Raw genomic sequence first — 19,440 nt, 5'->3', positions numbered from 1 at the left:
GGTTCAAATCTGAGCTACCGGCGAACCCAAAGCCCCACCACATTAATGGAAAAAGCCAACAAGGACTTCTAAAACACACATATGGAGATCAAGATTCTATTTTCAGTTTGTTCATAATTTCTGTTCGAACAATGTTGAATTCAAGATAAGAGTGGATAAAATAATATCCTTTTGAAAGCATTTAGGACATATCTATCTCACCTTTGCTCCCGGGAGCTCACAGCAACAGACTGGGACAGTGATTTTCCCAAAGCCATGGTCAAGCCCAAATGGACAGACAGGGGACCTTTTTCCGCCCAAGGGCATGGGCAGTTTTCCAGGCACCACATAGCAGGGATGGAAACAGTCACAGAAAGCAAAGCAATGGGTGTCTTTGCTTCATTCCAGCCACACAAAAGGCAGAAGACCCATTCCTTGCCTGCCTCCCCTTCATCCCCATCTAGGCTCCTGCATTTATCTCAGTTCAGTGACACATTCCAGTCCGGCAGAATCACTCAGAGAGGGAGCAGAGTAGGGCTGGTGAGAAGGCATGACCCATGGCAAGTCCTGGGAGTCTAACGGAGTCTCCTGGAGGGCTACATTCACCGCCCCAGATCTGGCATTTTGTAACCCTGCTTTAAAACACCATTTTCACACCAGCTCTTTCATTGGTTGTGAACAGCTCTTTCACTATTTATTCACGTGACTGGGCTTATCAACTGTAAGGCTTCATTACGCAATTTGTAAAACACCTCTGATATTTTATTATCCACCATTTGAAAAGTGGGTACGAAAGTATTTTGTAGCTTTTTAGAATTGAAGCTTGGAAGTTCTCAGAGCAACTACAGTAGAATTCCCTTTCCACTAACAAATGCAGGTTATGATCCAGCCAAGGGATTTTATGTTCAGTTCGGTGGGGAAGATTGAAGAATACGGTTAACCTTTGTGGGTCTGCATTTACATTTGGCTGACACACCCAAAGTGGGATATCTATTCTACCAACCATCTTGGTAATCCTTTTCATTCAAGGGATTCAAAATCCCTACTTTAATGTTCTAGTTTTTCTACTCTTCACTAGTATTTCTACTAGTACCTACCTGTTCTCTCCTTACCTCAAGAAAACAAGACTAGTCCTATTGGTAGGAACACGTACCCCCCACCCCCGGCCCAGTATGCTGCCTCTGATGATGTCTGGACCAAGAAGACTGTGGGGTGGCGATTGCATAAACATGACAGGGCACCAACAAAGTGCTGAGTCTCCTGAACTCCCCGTTGTGCATTTGCTCAGAGTCTTAAAACTTGGTATTTGAATGCTTGTTTTATTGCTTCTATCACTCCATGATCTGATCTCTAGTTACGTTCCCATCTGCGCTTCATTTTGGGACTCTCTTTGGCCATAACCCCGCAGATAAGACTGCCAGCAAGTGTGTCAGTTATCTGGCATCTGGATTGTGGTTCCCTCCTTGCTTCTTCTACATCTGTATAACCAGCATGCCTCCATGTTGTTCCAATCTTGCTCCGGATACCGCGTTGACGAGTCAGCATTTAAAAGTGAATGTAAAGATTTTTTTATTCCTCAGGCTCCTTATAATTTAACCTTTTTCATCTCTATTTTACAGGCCTGGCGGTTACTGTGTGCCTGCCTGCTACTTCAATTCAATACAGTGCTTTGATACTTGAGAATGGGAGTGTTTTTTTATTTGCCTTAGATTTAAAAAGTTATTAAAGCTTACAACTAAAGGCCATTTAATTAAGGACACAAAGCAGTGCAGAAGTGGGATTTAAATAGTTTTTTTTTTCACTAGACAACAAACGAGGAAGATGCCAACACTGCGATGCAGTGCCAGCCAGCGCAACAGTCTCCAGCGAGCACCCAGTGGCAGGAGGATGACCACGCCTGATGCCGATTTATTTAATGCATTTACACCCCACCCTTCCTTCAAGGGGCTCAAGGGGGGGCACACAGTTCTCCCCCCCCCCTTTATCATCACAATAACCCTGTGAGGAACGTTAGGCTGAGAGTGTGTGACTGATCCAAGGCTGCCCAGTGAGCTTCATGGTTGAGTGGGGATTCGAACCCTGCTCTCCCAGGTCGTAGTCTGACACTCTCTAACCACTAGACCACACTGGGTTCCTACTTCAATGAACACCAGAAGTTCGGGGCTCTGAGCATTTTTAGGGGTGACGCTACGTTTTGTTTCAATCAGGTATGTATCATTTTGGAATGGTATTAATACAGAAATCGGAAGGGTGTGTGTGTGTGTTTAAAATGCCATAGTTCATTTAAGCATACCAACCTTAATCCTAAAATAAATGCTTCCTATTGTGAATATAACTAGATGAGTTCCATGTGAACTAGGAAACATTTGTAAGGGACCTTTGACTTCTGGGTTAGGAGCTGCACCAAGCATATGGGGCAAACCTCACACAAAATAACAATTCTCTTGATAAAAAGTTAGAGAGATTGATCTGCTCCATCCTACACATGAAGGCCACCGCTGCTAGCATTATTCTTCCTAACAGCATGGCTTATAAGGCTGGAAATGAACTGGGACCAACCAAAAATTCAGCAGCGGTTCTAGCATGCTCAGTGGAAACACTACACATGCAGAAGCATGCAAGACTATATAAATTCAAAGATTTGAATTTTTTTTATTTTTAAAAAACAGACCTAGGCGAACAAGCAACATTGAGATCCAAGGAATTAGGGAATGGTGGTAGCTGTTGAACCGAGAGAACAAGATAGAGAGGTTCTAAAGGAATCATAAACCAGGCAAACTGTGTAAATTTTAAGTATACAACTGAGAACAGCTATGATATGAGATTAGTTTAGGGGGCAGAATGGAAAATGAGGTGGGGCAGGAAGAATGGAAATGGGCCTGCTCAAGCTCCTAACAGATTATACTTTGTGTTCATGGTTGGTGGACCATAAGATGATTATATTGGAATTGATTATACAAAAGTATGCTGAACTTAAATGTTTAGTGGAAGTGTCTCACAAGGTTAAAAAACTCACCCACCCCCAGCATTATATAGCAACATACACCCTTACACACCTTACTATATTGATATAAAATGCTGAGGTTCTGGACTGAAGCACTAGATATAACACTGCAACTTTTTGTTGCAGGTACCACTTGTTACTATTACTGGTGACAAGTACCAGGCACTACACCAACTGTCTTCCATTGCCATCTGATTTTCCCTCTACCTTCCCTTCCCTCAGCCTCTGCATCCATCTTTGCTGCTGCTTCAGACCCCGACCTCAGACTTATGCCTCCTCCTCCTCTTATTCAGAGGCTATTAAGAAGGGTAAGTTGATGGTTGGGTGGGTTAATGCCTGCCAAAATTTCTGTCTGTGTCATCATCTGCCTTTGCTTCACTTTTCTTTATCTTTACACACTTTTCCTGCTAAAGTAGGAGAGGAAACTTTTTCCTGGCAGCTAGAGCTCAAATTTTTAGCATGCAAAGAGTTAAGGTGGCAGTGGGTAGCTGACTACAGTGTCCTGGCTGATGGTGCTGCAAAATGAACTTATTGTTCACTGTGATGTTGTCCCTCCTTAATGATGTTCCAAGAGGACTTTCCTGCCCCTCTGAGATTTCTTCCGGTTATCTTTCCTGTCCACAATGATGCAGCAGCTCAGGACAGACAGATTTATGTATGGGCACCTGGAACATTCTTAAAGAAGATTACTAATACTAATTTAGATATCTGCAGCATCAAAAAGAGACAAGTCCCTGCCACCAGGCACTCACAATCCTAATTTCAGCAGGGAGTATCCAAGAGGCTGGCTCACAGTAATCTGAAAACATATAATTAGAAAAACTACCAAATGCAATTTTTCTTGACAAAATGAAGCAGAAGGCATCTGACTGGTAAGACAGCACTGTTTGTAGAACTTAGCTATGAAATGCAAACATGGGCATTCTCGTGGTTGTTTTTAGCATCTTAATCTTGGCTTCTTGCTAATTGTTTTGTTTTTCCTTTTCTCATCTAAAATTCTGACAAGGAAGAAAGGAGTTTCTTTGGCATGATGAATGGTAGGACATTCAGATTCCTATTTAATGACAATTAATTTACTGTACACCCATGCAAGTTAAGATAGTTTTAATTAGTTTTTACAAAGTAAAAGGCTAGCTTCATCCTCTGCTTAGATAAAAGAACCTATTGCCTGACTAAACAAATTCTCATCAAATAGGGAAGGAGAGCCTCTATGACCTCCTCACGATTCACGCTTAATTTAATTCAATATTTACAGTGTAAAAACAAGCAATTTGCATAATGCTGCTGTGCATTTGTGTATGTTTTTAATACAGGAAACAGTCGTTAATAACTATATAAAGAGTTGATGCTGTAATGAAGCTCAAGTGAGCCAGTGTGGTGTAGTGGTTAAGAGCAGCAGACTTGTAATCTGGTGAACCAGGTTCGCATCTCCGCTCCTCCACCTGCAGCTGCTGGGTGACCTTGGGCTAGTCACACTTCTTTGAAGTCTCTCAGCCCCACTCACCTCACAGAGTGTTTGTTGTGGGGGAGGAAGGGAAAGGAGAATGTGAGCCGCTTTGAGACTCCTTCAGGTAGTGATAAAGCGGGATATCAAATCCAAACTCCTCCTCCTCCTCTTCTTCTTCTTTTTCTTGTAAATGGTATCGCCTTAAGAAGCATCCCAAACTAAGTCTACATTCAGTGAAAGGAGAGGCAGAAGGAGCAAAGCACTTCCTGCGTGGCCCAGTTCCTACCACTAGGCTCTCTGACAACAGTCACTAATCACCTGGCTGCAGAAGGAGGGGAAAAAGAAACCGTCTTGAGTCATATGCACGTATAGGCACACAGGTGTACAGTGGTAACTCGGGTTAAGAACTTAATTCATTCTGGAGGTCCGTTCTTAACCTGAAACTGTTCTTAACCTGAAGCACCACTTTAGCTAATGGGACCTCCCACTGCTGCCGCGCCGCCAGAGCATGATTTCTGTTCTCATCCTGAAGCACAGTTCTTAACCCGAGGTACTATTTCTGGGTTAGCGGAGTCTGTAACCTGAAGCATCTGTAACCTGAAGCGTCTGTAACCCGAGGTACCACTGTATAGTGAAGTCCAGGGGTCAGCAACCTTTTTCAGTCCACCGTCCCTCAGACCATGTGGTGGGCCAGACTATATTTTGGAGGGAAAATATGAATTCCAATGCCCCACAAATAACCCAGAGATGCATTTTAAATAAAAGGACACATTCTACTCATGTAAAAACACGTCGATTCCTGGACCGTCTGCGGGCCGGAGAGAGAAGGCAGTTGGGCCACATCCGGCCCACAGGCCTTAGGTTGCCTACCCCTGGGGAAGTCCATCCAGTTATAAAAAGTGCTCTTTAACATGATATTTCAAATGATCTCTTCAGGAGCTGCAAACTGTATGTGTACAGATGCTTGAAAGAGAGAAGCTAAAGGGCCTGGTCATCCCCTTTACGCAGAGATCCTGTACATAAGACTGCCCTCCCTCACACACAGAACTTCTGAACATGTCCCATGCCCTGGATGCAGCATGGGAATTAAGACATTTGTTCTGCTGTAACGGATACGAGGGTGGTACATTAGCATCTTTCAAATGCACATATTCAGAGGTGCCCATTTATTGCCGCAGAGAGGGACTGGGCAATATGCAGGGGTCTTCAAATTACACTCCCTAACATGCGTGGATTCAATTCCTAAGCACAAGAGACGGAAACCACACTCAGGCATTCCAAATCCCTCATGCGGTGAAGGAGAGCAAGGATGCGCAGGCTAGCTCTGTTTCCTCCCTGTCACTGTCCCTTTCATGAGCTAGAGCAGGGGTAGGCAACCTAAGGCCCATGGGCCGGATGCAGCCCAATCGCCTTCACAATCTAGGTGTTTTTACATGAGTAGAATGTGTGCTTTTATTTAGAATGCATCTCTGGGTTATTTGTGGGGCCTGCCTGGTGTTTTTACATGAGTAGAATGTGTGCTTTTATTTAAAATGCATCTCTGGGTTATTTGTGGGGCATAGGAATTTGTTCATTTCCCCCCCCCCCAAAAAATATAGTCTGGTCCACCACATGGTCTGAGGGACGGAGGACCGGCCCACGGCTGAAAAAGGTTGCTGACCCCTGAGATAGAGGGATCAGTTCAGCAGCAAGAAACCTTTCCTACTCAAGTAGCTCCCCTCCAACTCATAAACCTAAGAATGCCAGAAGAACCTGCTGGATCAGACCAATGGCCCATCCAGTCCAGCATCTTGTTCTCACTGTGACCAACCAGATCTCTGTGGGACACCAGCAAGCTTCTGGCTGTCCCTGTGGATTCACTTAGAGCCAAGGGCAAAGTCTATTCAGTGTATGCAACAGTTGCCTTGGTAAGTGCCACCCCAGCTGTCACTGACATAGCAAACAAAGCAAACTAGCTACCCAGAAGCCATTAACATGAATTGTATTGAAACTGGATGTAATCAGAGTCCTTCCTTCCTTCCTTCCTTCCTTCCTTCCTTCCTTCCTTCTGGCATTTGTATGCCATTCTTCTGAAGCTCAAAGCAGTTTGCTCAGAATTGAAATGGTATTTTCAAGCAATATAAAATACGCAATACACAAGAACTAGGAGCTTATTGTCAGGGCCGTCTTAGAGGGATCGGCCGCCGTGGCGCAGCAATCCCTTGGCGCCCCCAGCATGCCGCCTCTCCGCCCGCGCTGGCTGCTCCTCGGGAGGGGGGGTGGGCGAGCGGGGGGTGAGGGGCGTGGCGCTGGAGCGGCGAGGGGCTTTGCGCGCCCTTCCAGTGCTCCAGCTGGGGCTCCGAGAGGCAAGGGCGTCCGGCTTGCAACCCACTTGCCCGCTGGCGCGCAAGCGTCCGCCCGCCTGTGGGGGCGGGTTGGGGAGGGGGCGGCCGGTATGCCGGCGGGCTCGCAGGGGCACCCCTGGGGGGCCTGGCACCCTGGCGCGGTGTGCCACCAGCCCCTATGGACGAGATGGCCCTGCTTATTGTTATTAGGCACAGATGAGCTCCTGGCTTTTGTATCTCCTCCTCTGCCTTCCCTTTGGAGCAGACATGCCTTCAAGTAGCCCTTTGAAAGGTGTGGGAGGGGCTGAAATCTCTCATTATACTGACATATATATATATAACAAAACCATCTGCAATGCAGACTGATAGTAGCAATGCACACTCCCCTACAATCTCCCAAATCCTACAAAGTGGTTTTCTGTGAATCTCAGCAATACCCATATATTATAGTTGGTTTATCTTTGTATGAATTTGTCTAGTACCACTTCCTTCAAAATAAGATTTAAGTATCGTTAAGATAAAGATTTAAGCCAACGTTTCCGTGCGCTGCTCTGGTTCACCAGAAGCGGCTTTGTCATGCTGGCCACATGACCCGGAAGCTGTACGCCAGCTCTCTCGGCCAGTAAAGCGAGATGAGCACCGCAACCCCAGAGTCGGACACGACTGGACCTAATGGTCAGGGGTCCCTTTACCTTTATCGTATCCATCATCAGTCATCAGGCAGCAAAGCAATTATAACTAAATACAAACAGACCAAATTATAGTTGGATCTTCTCCATGGACTGAATGAAACAGTGTTACTTTCAGTTCCAAAAACATGTCTCATTCATGTGTGTCCTCTTTTAGCTGTGTAACAGTTTTGGTGATATCTGGGTCAGTCTTCAGTGGCAACTCTAAAGATGAACAGCGAAGTCAAAACCAGAGCCAGCTCTTCTGGCAGCAGCATTTCCATATTGCTTCTCAACCCTTTCCAACTCCAGGAGTTGAGAGCAATTACATTGCAAGGATATGCCTAAAGTGTCTTAAATATACTGGTACATGTAAAAATGTGTGACAGTGACAAGGACCCTTCAGAGAGCAGAAACTGCTGTAACTCCCTGTACAAACTCAACAGCAAGTCCGCTGGGCTATCTGTGCTAGCTTCTATGCAATGTGTAAAATGATACAGAACTTTAAAAATAATGTTTACAAGGAAAATGAATAATGGCACAAATAACAACTATTTAAATGCTACAAAATTGCATTTGGGGAAAATTCACTTTAAGTCAGTAAAAAATGAATTTGGCAAACAGTAAACTGAAAAACGTTTTGTATTTTCCAATCGAGCCACAGATAAAAATGGCTTCTCGTGGAAGACTTTGCCCAATCTATACACTTACTTTTGAAGGGTCACAATTCTACATGCAGCGAACGTTTTCACACGTGAGTAAGATCAAGAAGGTTTTGGAGCTCTTTTATGATTCCAGGAATGGCCCTGCCCACCTACGGTAGCGGGTGCTGGGGGGTATAGGGCAGCACTGAGCTGTTGAAGAACAGATCTTTGTGTGTGATATGGCCTGCCCAGCACCCCGTCTGATAACCTGGGGCCCTCAGGTGTGGTGAAGGATGCAGTCCCCCCACCAGTGCTGAAGTAAGATTCCGTTGCCAGTCCAGTCCTGTACATGGAATGGGAGAGCTGCCATCTTGTGCTCTGCTTCAGGCAGCAAGATGTCTTAGGCCAGCGCTAGCTGTTGCAGACAAACACCTCCATGTAGACAATTCAGGTGTGGGTGTTTCTGTCTGTAAAAGCTCCCCACCCTCTGTTGTCTTCTTCAGCAGCAGTGCCTGGGGTGGGGTGGAGCCGCAGAACAACCCTCCCGACATTGGTGTAGATGTTGCTTATCTGGAGGTGGTAGCAACAGGGTAGTTGCAAGGTCATGTGGGTGCACCACTGTGGCCACCAGTTCACCCACACAGCCCCACGTTTGTCCCTGCCCTACCACACCCCGGCCACGTCTAAGTAAGCAGCAGCAAAGCCAATGTCAGGAGGGAGGCTCTGTCCTAACACACATGCCACTGTTGGGACTTCTCTGCAAAAATTCAGAATGTAAGTTCTTCCGAGACAGACTCCCCCCCCCTTTTCCTGGGGGAGGGGCTCACGGTTCATGAAACCTTGTAGAGTGCCATTTATGTTACTGTAATAGTATTGACAGTGTCACAGATTCAGGGGCCAAGAGAAAGAAAAGTGGGAAGAACCAGAGCAGGCATGTGATGATAGGTCTCTCACTGGTTATTTTGGGTCACAGACTAATATGCTGCCACTACGAAAGAAAATAGTGAAGTCGCCCCCGAATTGCTTTCTGTTTAAACCTCCAGACCAGGAATTTTCAGCCTTTTCAGACCCAGAGCCCACACGTGCCTTTGGGGGCCCATTTCTTAACCTTTTACCATGTATTTTGCATGGCAGAAGAGCTCTCATTAGGGGGGTCTCAAACCACCAGTTGAAGGCCAGTTCTCTGAGACAACACTAACAGGTCTCGTGTCTCCACTGACAACAGCTCCATCCCATCGTTCAAATTGTTTGCCGATCCGGCGTTTTCGCCGAGTTCATAATTTTCAATTCACATCTTTGGTAGCAACATCACTTACTATCCATAGCATGGAGATATTCCATATGAAGAGCGCTGGCTCCTGCCGTGGCAGCTGATGGAAGGATGTCGGCATATGGGCTACGCTGCCCTGCCAGGAGAGCCATCTGATGGTAATATTCAGCGGGACTAACTCCAGCATGCGGAGCTAAAAACAGGACATAAAAAGCTTCATTAAATGACATGTGGCAAACAGGACGCAGCGATTCATTTTCTCCTTTCTCTTGCCTATAACGATAGCAATTTGTGTGGTTCCCCCCCCCCTTTTAATATCATGCAAGCTGTGATAAGGTATTTGTTTTCAAAACACCCCGCAAAGTGGTAATGTGAAGAATTCACCAATATGTTTGCTGGCACACAGGTTGGGATCCAAAGCAGGATATATACTGTATATATATATTTCTCCCACCATTTTTTCCTGGCAGGGACTCAAAGCGGCTTAGTGATAAACTAAGAATAGCTAAAAACATTGAAAAATCATTAAAAAGCAATTAAACATTAAAAGAATTAAAACTTACTAAAAACATACGCTCACAACAAAAACAGCATGGCACTAGCCCCCTCATTAAAAGCAGCCAGTTCCCAAAAGCCTGTTGGCAGAAGGACAACAAGGAGGGAGCCAGTCTAGCCTCCCTAGGGTGGGAAGAGAGTTCCAGGTCCTTTCGGCATTTACCGGTAGGTCCTTTTGAAATCTAGTTGAAAAGTTAGCTGTGTCTAATTCGTTTCCCACTGATTTCAGAAGGACCCAAGTGGATCTTGCTCTGGATCAAACACAGTAATTTTATTGCTATATGCACTTGTAAAATGAATTTCAATGGAGTGAATAGAAGAAGTGGGAATGAATGTCCTTCAGCTTGTTACTGAAAAGTTGGCATAGCAAGTTTCACCCTGGCTGGGTACACTGCCATCTGCAGCCTTGCCACTCACCCAAGCTAGGTCAGAAGGTCAGGCAAATCCCAGACAGACTCAATACCAGCCTGGATCTGGTGTGGTGATCATGCCCAATGTCCCCACCTGACGGCTATGGGGCCAACTTTGGACCCAGTGAAACCCAGGCTGGCTCAGTCCTTCCCTCTCCTGCTCCATTTGGAGACTTCCCATAGGCCACTATTGGTGGGAGTCCCACTAGCAGAACTTCCACGCACCCGTACCTTTGGTGCTGGAGGAGTGGTGCTGGCACCAATCGGGAGGCAGAGACTGGTGGAGCTGTTGAAAGCCCAACTGCCACATGCACAGTGGATTGGGGTTTCAGCTTCCTGCCTTAGGCACAAACTAAGGTGGTCTACTAAGGACGTCAAAAAAGAAGGTGTCTGGAAAGAATGGAGCTGAGCGAAAAGCAGTTTCTGAGCAGGAGGCTAAAGAGGCAAAGCTCAGGGCAATTTTAAATGTGGCTTGTCTCTTTAGGAATCAGAACTGCTTGAGCAAAAACAGCAAGCGACGTGTGTGCACAGTTCTTCCTCATACATAGCCCTTCTTTGGACCCCAGCCTATGTCATTGAGAGATTATGCCTTGACATTATGAAAGTAAATCTATTCAAAATCCAGTTTTCAGAACTTTATACTTCTTAGGAATGAAAAGCAAACTAAGAATGTTTAATGTATTTTTGAATTACTAGTTGGATTTTCAGCATAAAACCCTTCTTATACCACTTCACCATCCATAAAATGTTGGAGAAAAACAGTGGGGCAAAAATCCTTCCAGGAAATCATTGATTTTAAAGTTTTACAGTATTAGACAACAGCAGTATCTTTCCAGACACACTTAAAATACTTCCTGAGCTTTCTGACATAAGTGTCTGGGTTAACTAACAATAACATTAGCTGAAAACTTTAAAAGGCAAGTCTGGAGAACCTGCAAGGGCATGAAATGAGCACATAAAGATAAATTACACTACTGGCATTCTTCTCCCTGAAAGATGCTTTACTTCTGAAAAGGAGAAATGCCTTCACTTTTCTTTCTTGCTCAAAGAACAGAGCCAAACGGAAGCACATGGGTAAGAAGTTAGCTTTACTGAGCAGGGCGATTTACAGAATCACCGTAGTAAGAGCTAGCTGATTTCTGTAGCGAGGTGCTTTTCAAACAATGCTTCCCGGAGTTCCACAGCAAGGAGCTCAGTGGTGGCAAAGAAGCCCCCTTGAAAAGGCAGATTGCCCATGGCTACCAACGGGGGTCTGCAACCTGCGGCTCCGGAGCCGCATGCGGCTCTTTTACACCTTTGCCGCGGCTCCAGGGCGGATACGCCTGTCCACTTCTCCAGCTGGCCAGCGGCAGCGGCCGCCCTCCAGCTGGCTGGCGGCCCGCCCTCCGGAGGCTGAGGGTGCTGCTGCTGTGCTGCTCTGCTCATACGCCATGCCTCGTTTCTGCCAGCGCAGGCGCAGCAGCAGACAGCAGCAGTTTCCCTCCAGAGGTGTGGCTGCTGCTGCTGGTGTGGAGCTGCTGCTGGCTGCTGCATCGAGGCGATGACGAGGTAGGCAGCTGTGGGTTGGGCCAGGGGCGGCGGGTGGTGGGCGAGGGCGAGGGGGGAAGCCCTCCTTTTAAAAATGGTCGAGGAAGCAGCGCCTGTTTCCCTGCCGCTGCCTCCTTCACTCCTGGTTCCGCTTGCAGCCTCAGACTGCGCTCTCGTGGGCACGCGTCTCTCTCCGCCCCGGAGCAAGGCCGGGACTCGCCCTTGCCCGGGACCCGCGTCTCAGGAGCCAATGGGTGCATGTGTCGCGAGGGGGCTTGGAGGCTCCTAGGAGCCCGAGCACGCACAGCAGGGACGTGGCTGCTTAAAAAGGCTGCATGGAGGAAAAGGGTCCCTTGGGGCGGGGGACTGGGACTGGGGAGGGGGAGTCCTCTGCCGCTGCTTCCTCAGGTGTGTTGCTTAGGCTGCCGGGCGGAGCGCGGGAGCGCAAGTTGGCCGCCTGCGCCGCGCCCTCCGGCTGTGGCCTCTCCAAAGTGGCCTCTCCAAACACGTGGCGCAAAGAGCAGCGCCTTGGCTTTGCCCCGGTTTGGTTGGGCAGCCTGTGGCTGGAGGAGATCCGGGGGATTCCTCCTCGGCGGCTGAAAGAGGGGCTTGTTCTCCCGCGCTTTCTTTTCTCCCAGTTCTAGGTCACTCGACCCACAATAGCACTTCTTTAGTCTCCTTGCCACACGCGCTCTGGCAACTTTTCAGGCTCCGGCTTGCGTAAAAACTGGGAAAGCTTTCTCTCGCTTCCTTCCCCCCCCTCTCATTTCCTTCCCCCCTCCCCCTCTGATGCTGCTCTCCAACACCTACCTGCTTGTCACAAGTTTTGACCCCCCCCCCACTCCTTGGAAGGGTTTCATTATTGGATCTGAGCTTGTCCCCTGCTGAGGTAAATGACTTATTGCTCTGCTTTGACCGGGGTCTGGTAAAGAAAACCAAACCTGAGTAACTTATGCAGAGGCAGAATTTACTAGGTGGGGGAGAAGCCCCTGTCGTGACTTCCAGGTGTTTGGAAGCACGGACAGCCCACCAAAAAGAAAACTTGTGAAAATGCTTCCTTCGCGAGGGCAAGGAGTAATAGGGGTGGAGATGGGCCGAAAGTCCAAAGGAAATGATTTCTTGAAGGGGGAGGATGTACTACGGGAGGCAGAATAAAGGGCTGGTTCTCACAGAGACATGGGTAGGAGAATGACGCCCCAAAAGGTTGCAGTTTTTCCTCTGTCCTGAGTGTGTGTTAGGGGAGCCTTGACAAAGCACTTGTTGGCGTGGAAGAGAGGAGTCCTAACTTGGATCTGTGTTCATGTGCAAAATCTATCGCCATTGTCATTAAGGGGGCAGGGAACTCCCCTAAAAAGGTTTGAACACTATGAACTACTACAGCCACCTGTATGCAAGTCAGCACAAACATCACAGGCTTCTCTGGTGCAATTCTGTGCTTTATTTAGCAAGAGAGGAGGTTGGAAGAGGTGAGCATAGCCTCTGGTCTGGAATATTAAGGGTAAAAGACACTAAGATTATTGTAAAAGCCAGCAGTCTTCAATTAGACATGGGACAAACATTTAACACAAGTGTGCAGTTGAGGACTCATTTTTTTTAAAAAAAACAACAAATCAAATATTTGTATGCTGTTGCAACCCACCTTGGATCAGGCTGTGACCTGGTAGTGGTCCCCAGGTTGGATAAAAATGAATGATTTAAAAAAAAAAATCAATTTTTTTTTATTTAAATCAGATTTTTTTTATTTAAATCGGATTTTTTAAATTTAAATCGGATTTTTAAAAATAAAATGCAGTGTTATATTTGTTTTAAATGTCGCAGTGGTTTTGCGGCTCCCAGTTTCTTTTTTTCCCTTCAGAAACGGGTCCAAGTGGCTCTTTTTGTCTTAAAGGTTGCAGACCCCTGGCTACCAACCTTCCCCTGCAATCCACAGCCTCAGGGAAGGAGCAACTGTGTTCTTCTGATCATAGGGGGAACCTAAACTGATTGCCCCTAAAGGCCATGATCAGGAGACGGTGAAAAAGGAAACCAGCATGCAACTTGCTAAACTTCATTATTTGGAAAGTTAAGTTTTGTAGTACTGGAGTTATTTCTCTTCATTTTCACCTGGGACATAGAAAAGGTCTTTTTTAAATATGGTTGCACAGCATGTACACATTTATGCTATTATGTCGTGCATTTGATCCCCAGCATCTCCAAGCAGGACAGTGAAGGACCTTTGCTGAAGCTCTGGAAAGCAGCTGCCAGTCAATGTACACAAAGTGTGGGGAACTTTTAGCCCTACAGGTGTTGCTGAACTGCAACTCCCATCAGCCTAGCAAGTGTGGCCAATGGCCAGGGGTGATGGGAATTGTGGACTAGCAACACCTGGAGTGTCAAAGGTTCCCCACACCTGGTGTAGACAAACTGAGCTATGTTCCTAATGGCAATTCTTACAAAAATTATTAGAAATTACATACTTGCTATATAAATATGAAGCTGTAGATTAAGGGAGATCTAGAGCAGTGTTTTTCAACCACTGTTCCGCGGCACACTAGTGTGCCGCGAGATGTTGCCTGGTGTGCCGTGGGAAAAAATTGTTTATTTGATTCCTATTCAAGAGAATTACTTTATATATAGTCAATACAGGCACAGAGTTAATTTTTTTAACATTTTCTAATGGTGGTGTGCCTCGTGATTTTTTTCATGAAACAAGTGTGCCTTTGCCCAAAAAAAGTTGAAAAAGACTGATCTAGAGACCAACAAAAATCACTGATATCCAAAAAGGATTTCTCAACAAATACCAAGGTATTGACATACAGACACGCCCTGTAAGTTTTGAGGACTTAACTAAATGTTTTAGACGAAAAGCTAAACTTTCTTTTTCACTATTACAAATGCCCTGCATATGTAATATAAATTCTGATTGACAACAGGTCATTAAAATTTATTCTCATAAGAACAAGCACCCATAAGTAATGAATTATCTGTAAAGGTATATGTTCTTATATGTGAGGATTAATTAGTTACGGTATTATCCATTTGGGCAGCGAGAACAGCTCATTTTTCAAATTCAGCTAAAGGCAGACTGTCGGTTTTGTAAATCTGCCATTTTCATATGTGGTGGGAAGCACTTTTCCCTTAATTAAAATAGTATTCTAATTGTCTTCCATACACACTAGCTAGCTAATTTGACCCATTATAGCTCAATTTAGCAGCAATTACCATTTTAAATACTCAAATTACAGTATTATTACTGTACAGTTAACAGAGCCCAGCATACATATTCCACCCCCCCTCCCCGTTACTCAGATGAAATACCTACCTTCGTTTTCTTTTCTCTCCATATGAATTTTAGATGTTCCTACGTTAGCATTATTTTATAACATTAACTTTGGGTGGGTTCACACAATCATTAATTTCCCATTTTCCTCAACATGAGTAAACTTTTTCAGTCAGTTAAGAATGTTTATTCTAGATTTCTTGGTCTTGCGAATGGCTCAGGACGTGGCCAAATCATGAACTATCCAAGGTGGCCCTTTCCGAACATGCTAGCACACAGCCTGCATGTATGTCACAGAGCAAGCTGGTCTGTAAACCCCACAGTTCAAAGCTGGAGTTAACTTTTTATTAGTGAAAGACAATCTTTACAGCCTTGGCTGAGTTTCGGGCCTAACGAGCACAGTTGCTCACGCCCCCCTAGGTCCTACACTATGAAATCCGTTGCTGTGACTAAAAGCAGTCTAGGTCTCCTCCTCTTCAGGACTTCTTGCAAGCAATTGGAGACGCTGCCTGCATGCAGACTGTTTTTGCTCCTCCTGTTTCATACCTCTTCTGGAAGTCAGAGCAGGAAGGGGGGGGACGACCCGTGACTCTACACTAGCCTGACTCATCTCTGCCTCTCTTGACCTCCTTCCTTTCCTGCTTCAGCTTCTGCCTCCGATTCTGAACTTCTCTCGGCCAGAGACTCTCCCAGCTCACTGAGCCCTGTTATCCCTTCAGCTTCTGACACCTCCACTTCCCTGTCTTCTCCCTCTGACCACTCATCGTTGTCCCACCACTATCGCCCAGGCTTTGAGCCTTCTTTGCTTGGTGATTCCCCAGCTGGTTCCTCCCACCATTCCTCGTGTCTAACCAACCCATGACAATCTATATGGACCTGCAACTGGAAGGAGGGTTGCACCACACGGCAGGAGACCAAAAGGCAAAACCAGCTGGGGAGCAGCAGGTGCATATACTTTTATATGACATTATTAAATGCTTCTGGATTTTTGTTACATTTATGTAATTTTCTTAGCTGCCCCTGATGATGAACACCTATTTTTAGAACATGTGAAATTTGCGAAAGAGTTCTGCAAAAAAAAAAAAAAAACCTTTCTTGCATTCACTTGTGTTGCTTTTCCCATCAATCTGCATATATGTGAAACCATTCTCAAGGCTGGATTTCTGTATTCTTATCTAAGCATGGGTTGGATAAAAAGTACAACTCATAATGAAAAAATCCAAACCTTGAAAGAAAGGCTAATTATTCAGATAAATAAAAAGATGCTGATAACATGGCCCCTCTCTAGTTTAAAGCTGGCTTAATATTAAGATGGTTCAACTAAAAGCAATGGGAAACACTAGTTACAACTAACTTGTTCCACTGGTTTCAATGGAAACTAGCAATGACTAACTTTAGATGGATTAAGATAATTTATGCTTTTAAACATAAAGAAACTCTTGGTTTCTAACTCTGAATTCAAGGGGATCTGTCTTCATAATGTTTTGCCTACCAAAAATTTGGCAAGAATTACATTTTTGTCCAAATTAAATTTAATACGAACAATCACAGTCCCAAGGAATGAAGACAAAACGTTTGTCTCCTTCTACAAAGTGCTGGGAAGAGACTATGGCTAAATGCCACGAACTGTTTCCACCACATTGTATTGCTAACTTGCCTATTTTACACTGAGGTAAGCAAGAAGAAAGGTAGTCCATGGCGGCAGGAGTTAGAAGCAATAAATATATTTCCTTAATTAAAATTTCAAACAAGATGGTACCTTTAGTTGATGTTTCAATGAAACGTACAAATGACCAGCTATAGGCTGATGAAGTATTGAAACATTTATGACATAATAAATGTTTGACAAACCTGCTGCAGCTGATTGGAAGGAGCTGAAGAGATCCTTTGACAAGATTAATGTGACTGCTGTCAAAATGAGAGCAAACAGGAAGCCGGTCTGAAACTCACCATCTGTAGGGCTGAGGCCCCGAGCCGCTGAGATCATAGACAGAGAAGGGCTGCTGTGCAGTGATCGGATATAGTCCATGTAAGGGTTAATGTACGGGTGAGGGGGGCTAAAGGGAGATTCTGATGCTGAAGCAGGGTTTCTGTGGGGGGATATTCTGATGAACGGCAATTCCGAATATGTTGGGCTACCGGATAGAGCAGAAGGCCTAGAACAGAAAGAGAACAAAATATACAGTACGTTCGGTGTTTTTTAAGATGTATATATATATAGCCTACCCTCACATAAAGTTAACTGTTATCCACAATGAAGATCAACACACACAATGTTGAATCCAGACTAAGCTGGTTGAAATCAATGGGACCTGAGTTGGGTTGTGACTAATTTGTCCTGAAGATTGTCTATGGGACCCAATTTCAACTAGTTGACTCAAGGCATATTTCCCATTGCACAGATAGAAAAGCTGTAGGAAATAAGTTTTCCCTTCTCCTTTGAAAGTGCTAGCCAGTGTGTCACCAACACTTTTAAATGAAAAAGCTGTTTTGTCACCCTGCACCCTACAACCTCAAATATCATGCATCCAGCAAGGACTATGACATGTATATTATGTAGTCTGTATGATTAATGACTGTTACAAATACAGTGGTACCTTGGTTTAAGAACAGCCCTGTTTACGAACTATTCGGTATACGAACTCTGCAAAACTGGAAGTAGTGTTCCGGTTAGCAAACTTTACCTCGGTCTACAAATGGAAGCCAAACAGTGGAAGGGCACCGGCAGTGGGAGGCCTCATTAGGGAAAGCGTGCCTCGGTTTAAGAACGGCTTTGGTTTGAGAACGGACTTCCGGAACGGATTAAGTTCGTAAACCGAGGTACCACTGTACACAACACTTATACCTAGTCGCATCCAACAGGAACATAAGAAGCTAGCTGGTACGGAAACAGATCGCTGATCCATCTAGCTCAGCACTGTATACACTGACTGACAGCAGGTCTCTGGGTTTCAAACAGAAGTCTCTTCCAGCTCTACCTGAAGGCGCTGAGGACTGAACTGCCACCCTTTTGCACGTACAGTGGTACCTCGCAAGACGAATGCCTCGCACAACGAAAAACTCGTTAGACAAAAGGGTTTTGCAATTTTTTTAGGTGACTCACAAGACGAATTTTTCTATGGTCGTGCTTCGCAAGACGAAAATGTCAATGCATTCCTATGGGAAACAGTGCTTCGCAAGACGAATTTTTCGCAATACGAAATGACTCGCGGAACGAATTAATTTCGTCTTGCGAGGCACCACTGTAACCTATACTCTCTACCAGCGTAACAGAGACAGCAACATTAATGGTGGCTGTTGTGATCAGGGCAGGATCACCTCAGTAATTACAGATCACAGATTTGATTATTCTGCATAGTAATGCAGTTTACATACGTTTAACTCATATAGAAAAACAAAATTAAAGTATTCACTATAATTGAGAGGAGCCCCAGTAGACTGTAGAAGTGAAGGGCCTTCGTGAGAGGGAGCAGAGCTTGCTTTACCTTGACCCTTCTGAGCTACCAGTCCCAACATGTAGAGCAGGCATCGCAAACTCAGCCCTCCAGCTGTTTTGGGACTACAATTCCCATCACCCCTCACCACTGGTCCTGTGAGCTAGGGGTGATGGGAGTTGTAGTCCCAAAACAGCTGGAGGGCCGAGTTTGGGAGTGCCTGATGTAGAGCCTTTGGGTGGAGTCTCTCCCCCACCTCACCCTGTGCTTCTTTTCTAGTGGAACATTCCGGAACGGAGTACCATCACCTCTGCTCAGGCTGCCACCACTGCCTGCTAGCCAGAGGAGGTGCCTCTTTTGCCCCATGACAGGGCTTACTTAAAATAAAAATAAAAAGCTGGAGAGGGTAGAACGGAGTGGTAGAGTTATCCTTGCACACTCAGGTTTCTGCTGCTAATGCCGGTGCCTCCTTCAGCAGGGGGAGTGGGAGAGTTTCTCAGCCCTGCTCCAAGGGGCGCATACCAATCATAGCAGTGTTGCACAACTCCTTTTCTTTTTGTGCCTCAAAAGGGCTCTGAGGCACACAGTCTATGGGTTAGGCTAGGTGCCAACCTTTAGCTTCCTGGTCTGAGCCCTGAGCAGATCTGTGCACTGGGCAGCTACATAACATTTGCTCACCAGGGCAGTAATGGAACAGGACTGGATTGCAGGGGGAAAGATGGCAGCCATCTCCATTATGCCCCTCCTTCCATCAAATGCCACCTGAGAGGAGGCATTCCGTCAGGCTGCAGCAGAGGGGGAGAAGGGGAGCACAATAATTCAATCAGATCAGTGGAGAGATTGGCTCCATTTGACATCTCCTCTCCCAGGACTGAATTCAGCTAGTCATTAGAAGTACTATGCAACTTTTAAGAAATGG

At 45.6% G+C, this 19,440-nt stretch overlaps 1 protein-coding gene across 3 annotated transcripts in view; it reads right to left on the bottom strand.

Annotated features, from left to right (window-relative positions):
* The window catches only part of GLI3 (GLI family zinc finger 3), a 253,319-nt gene that overhangs the window by 64,802 nt on the left and 169,077 nt on the right, over window positions 1-19,440 (bottom strand). For all 3 annotated transcript variants that reach the window (XM_033165580.1, XM_033165579.1, XM_033165581.1), the window contains 2 exons: window positions 17,038-17,243; window positions 9,383-9,529 (listed from right to left, as the gene is read on the bottom strand). In XM_033165580.1, the coding sequence (XP_033021471.1) occupies window positions 9,383-9,529; window positions 17,038-17,243 (353 nt within the window). The remainder of the gene's footprint in view (window positions 1-9,382; window positions 9,530-17,037; window positions 17,244-19,440) is intronic.

Source organism: Lacerta agilis, chromosome 12 (assembly GCF_009819535.1).
Source record: "Lacerta agilis isolate rLacAgi1 chromosome 12, rLacAgi1.pri, whole genome shotgun sequence".
NCBI classification, from domain to species: Eukaryota; Metazoa; Chordata; class Lepidosauria; order Squamata; family Lacertidae; genus Lacerta; species Lacerta agilis.
Note: the sequence above shows the minus strand (reverse complement) of the source record. Positions and strands in the feature narration are given on the sequence as shown.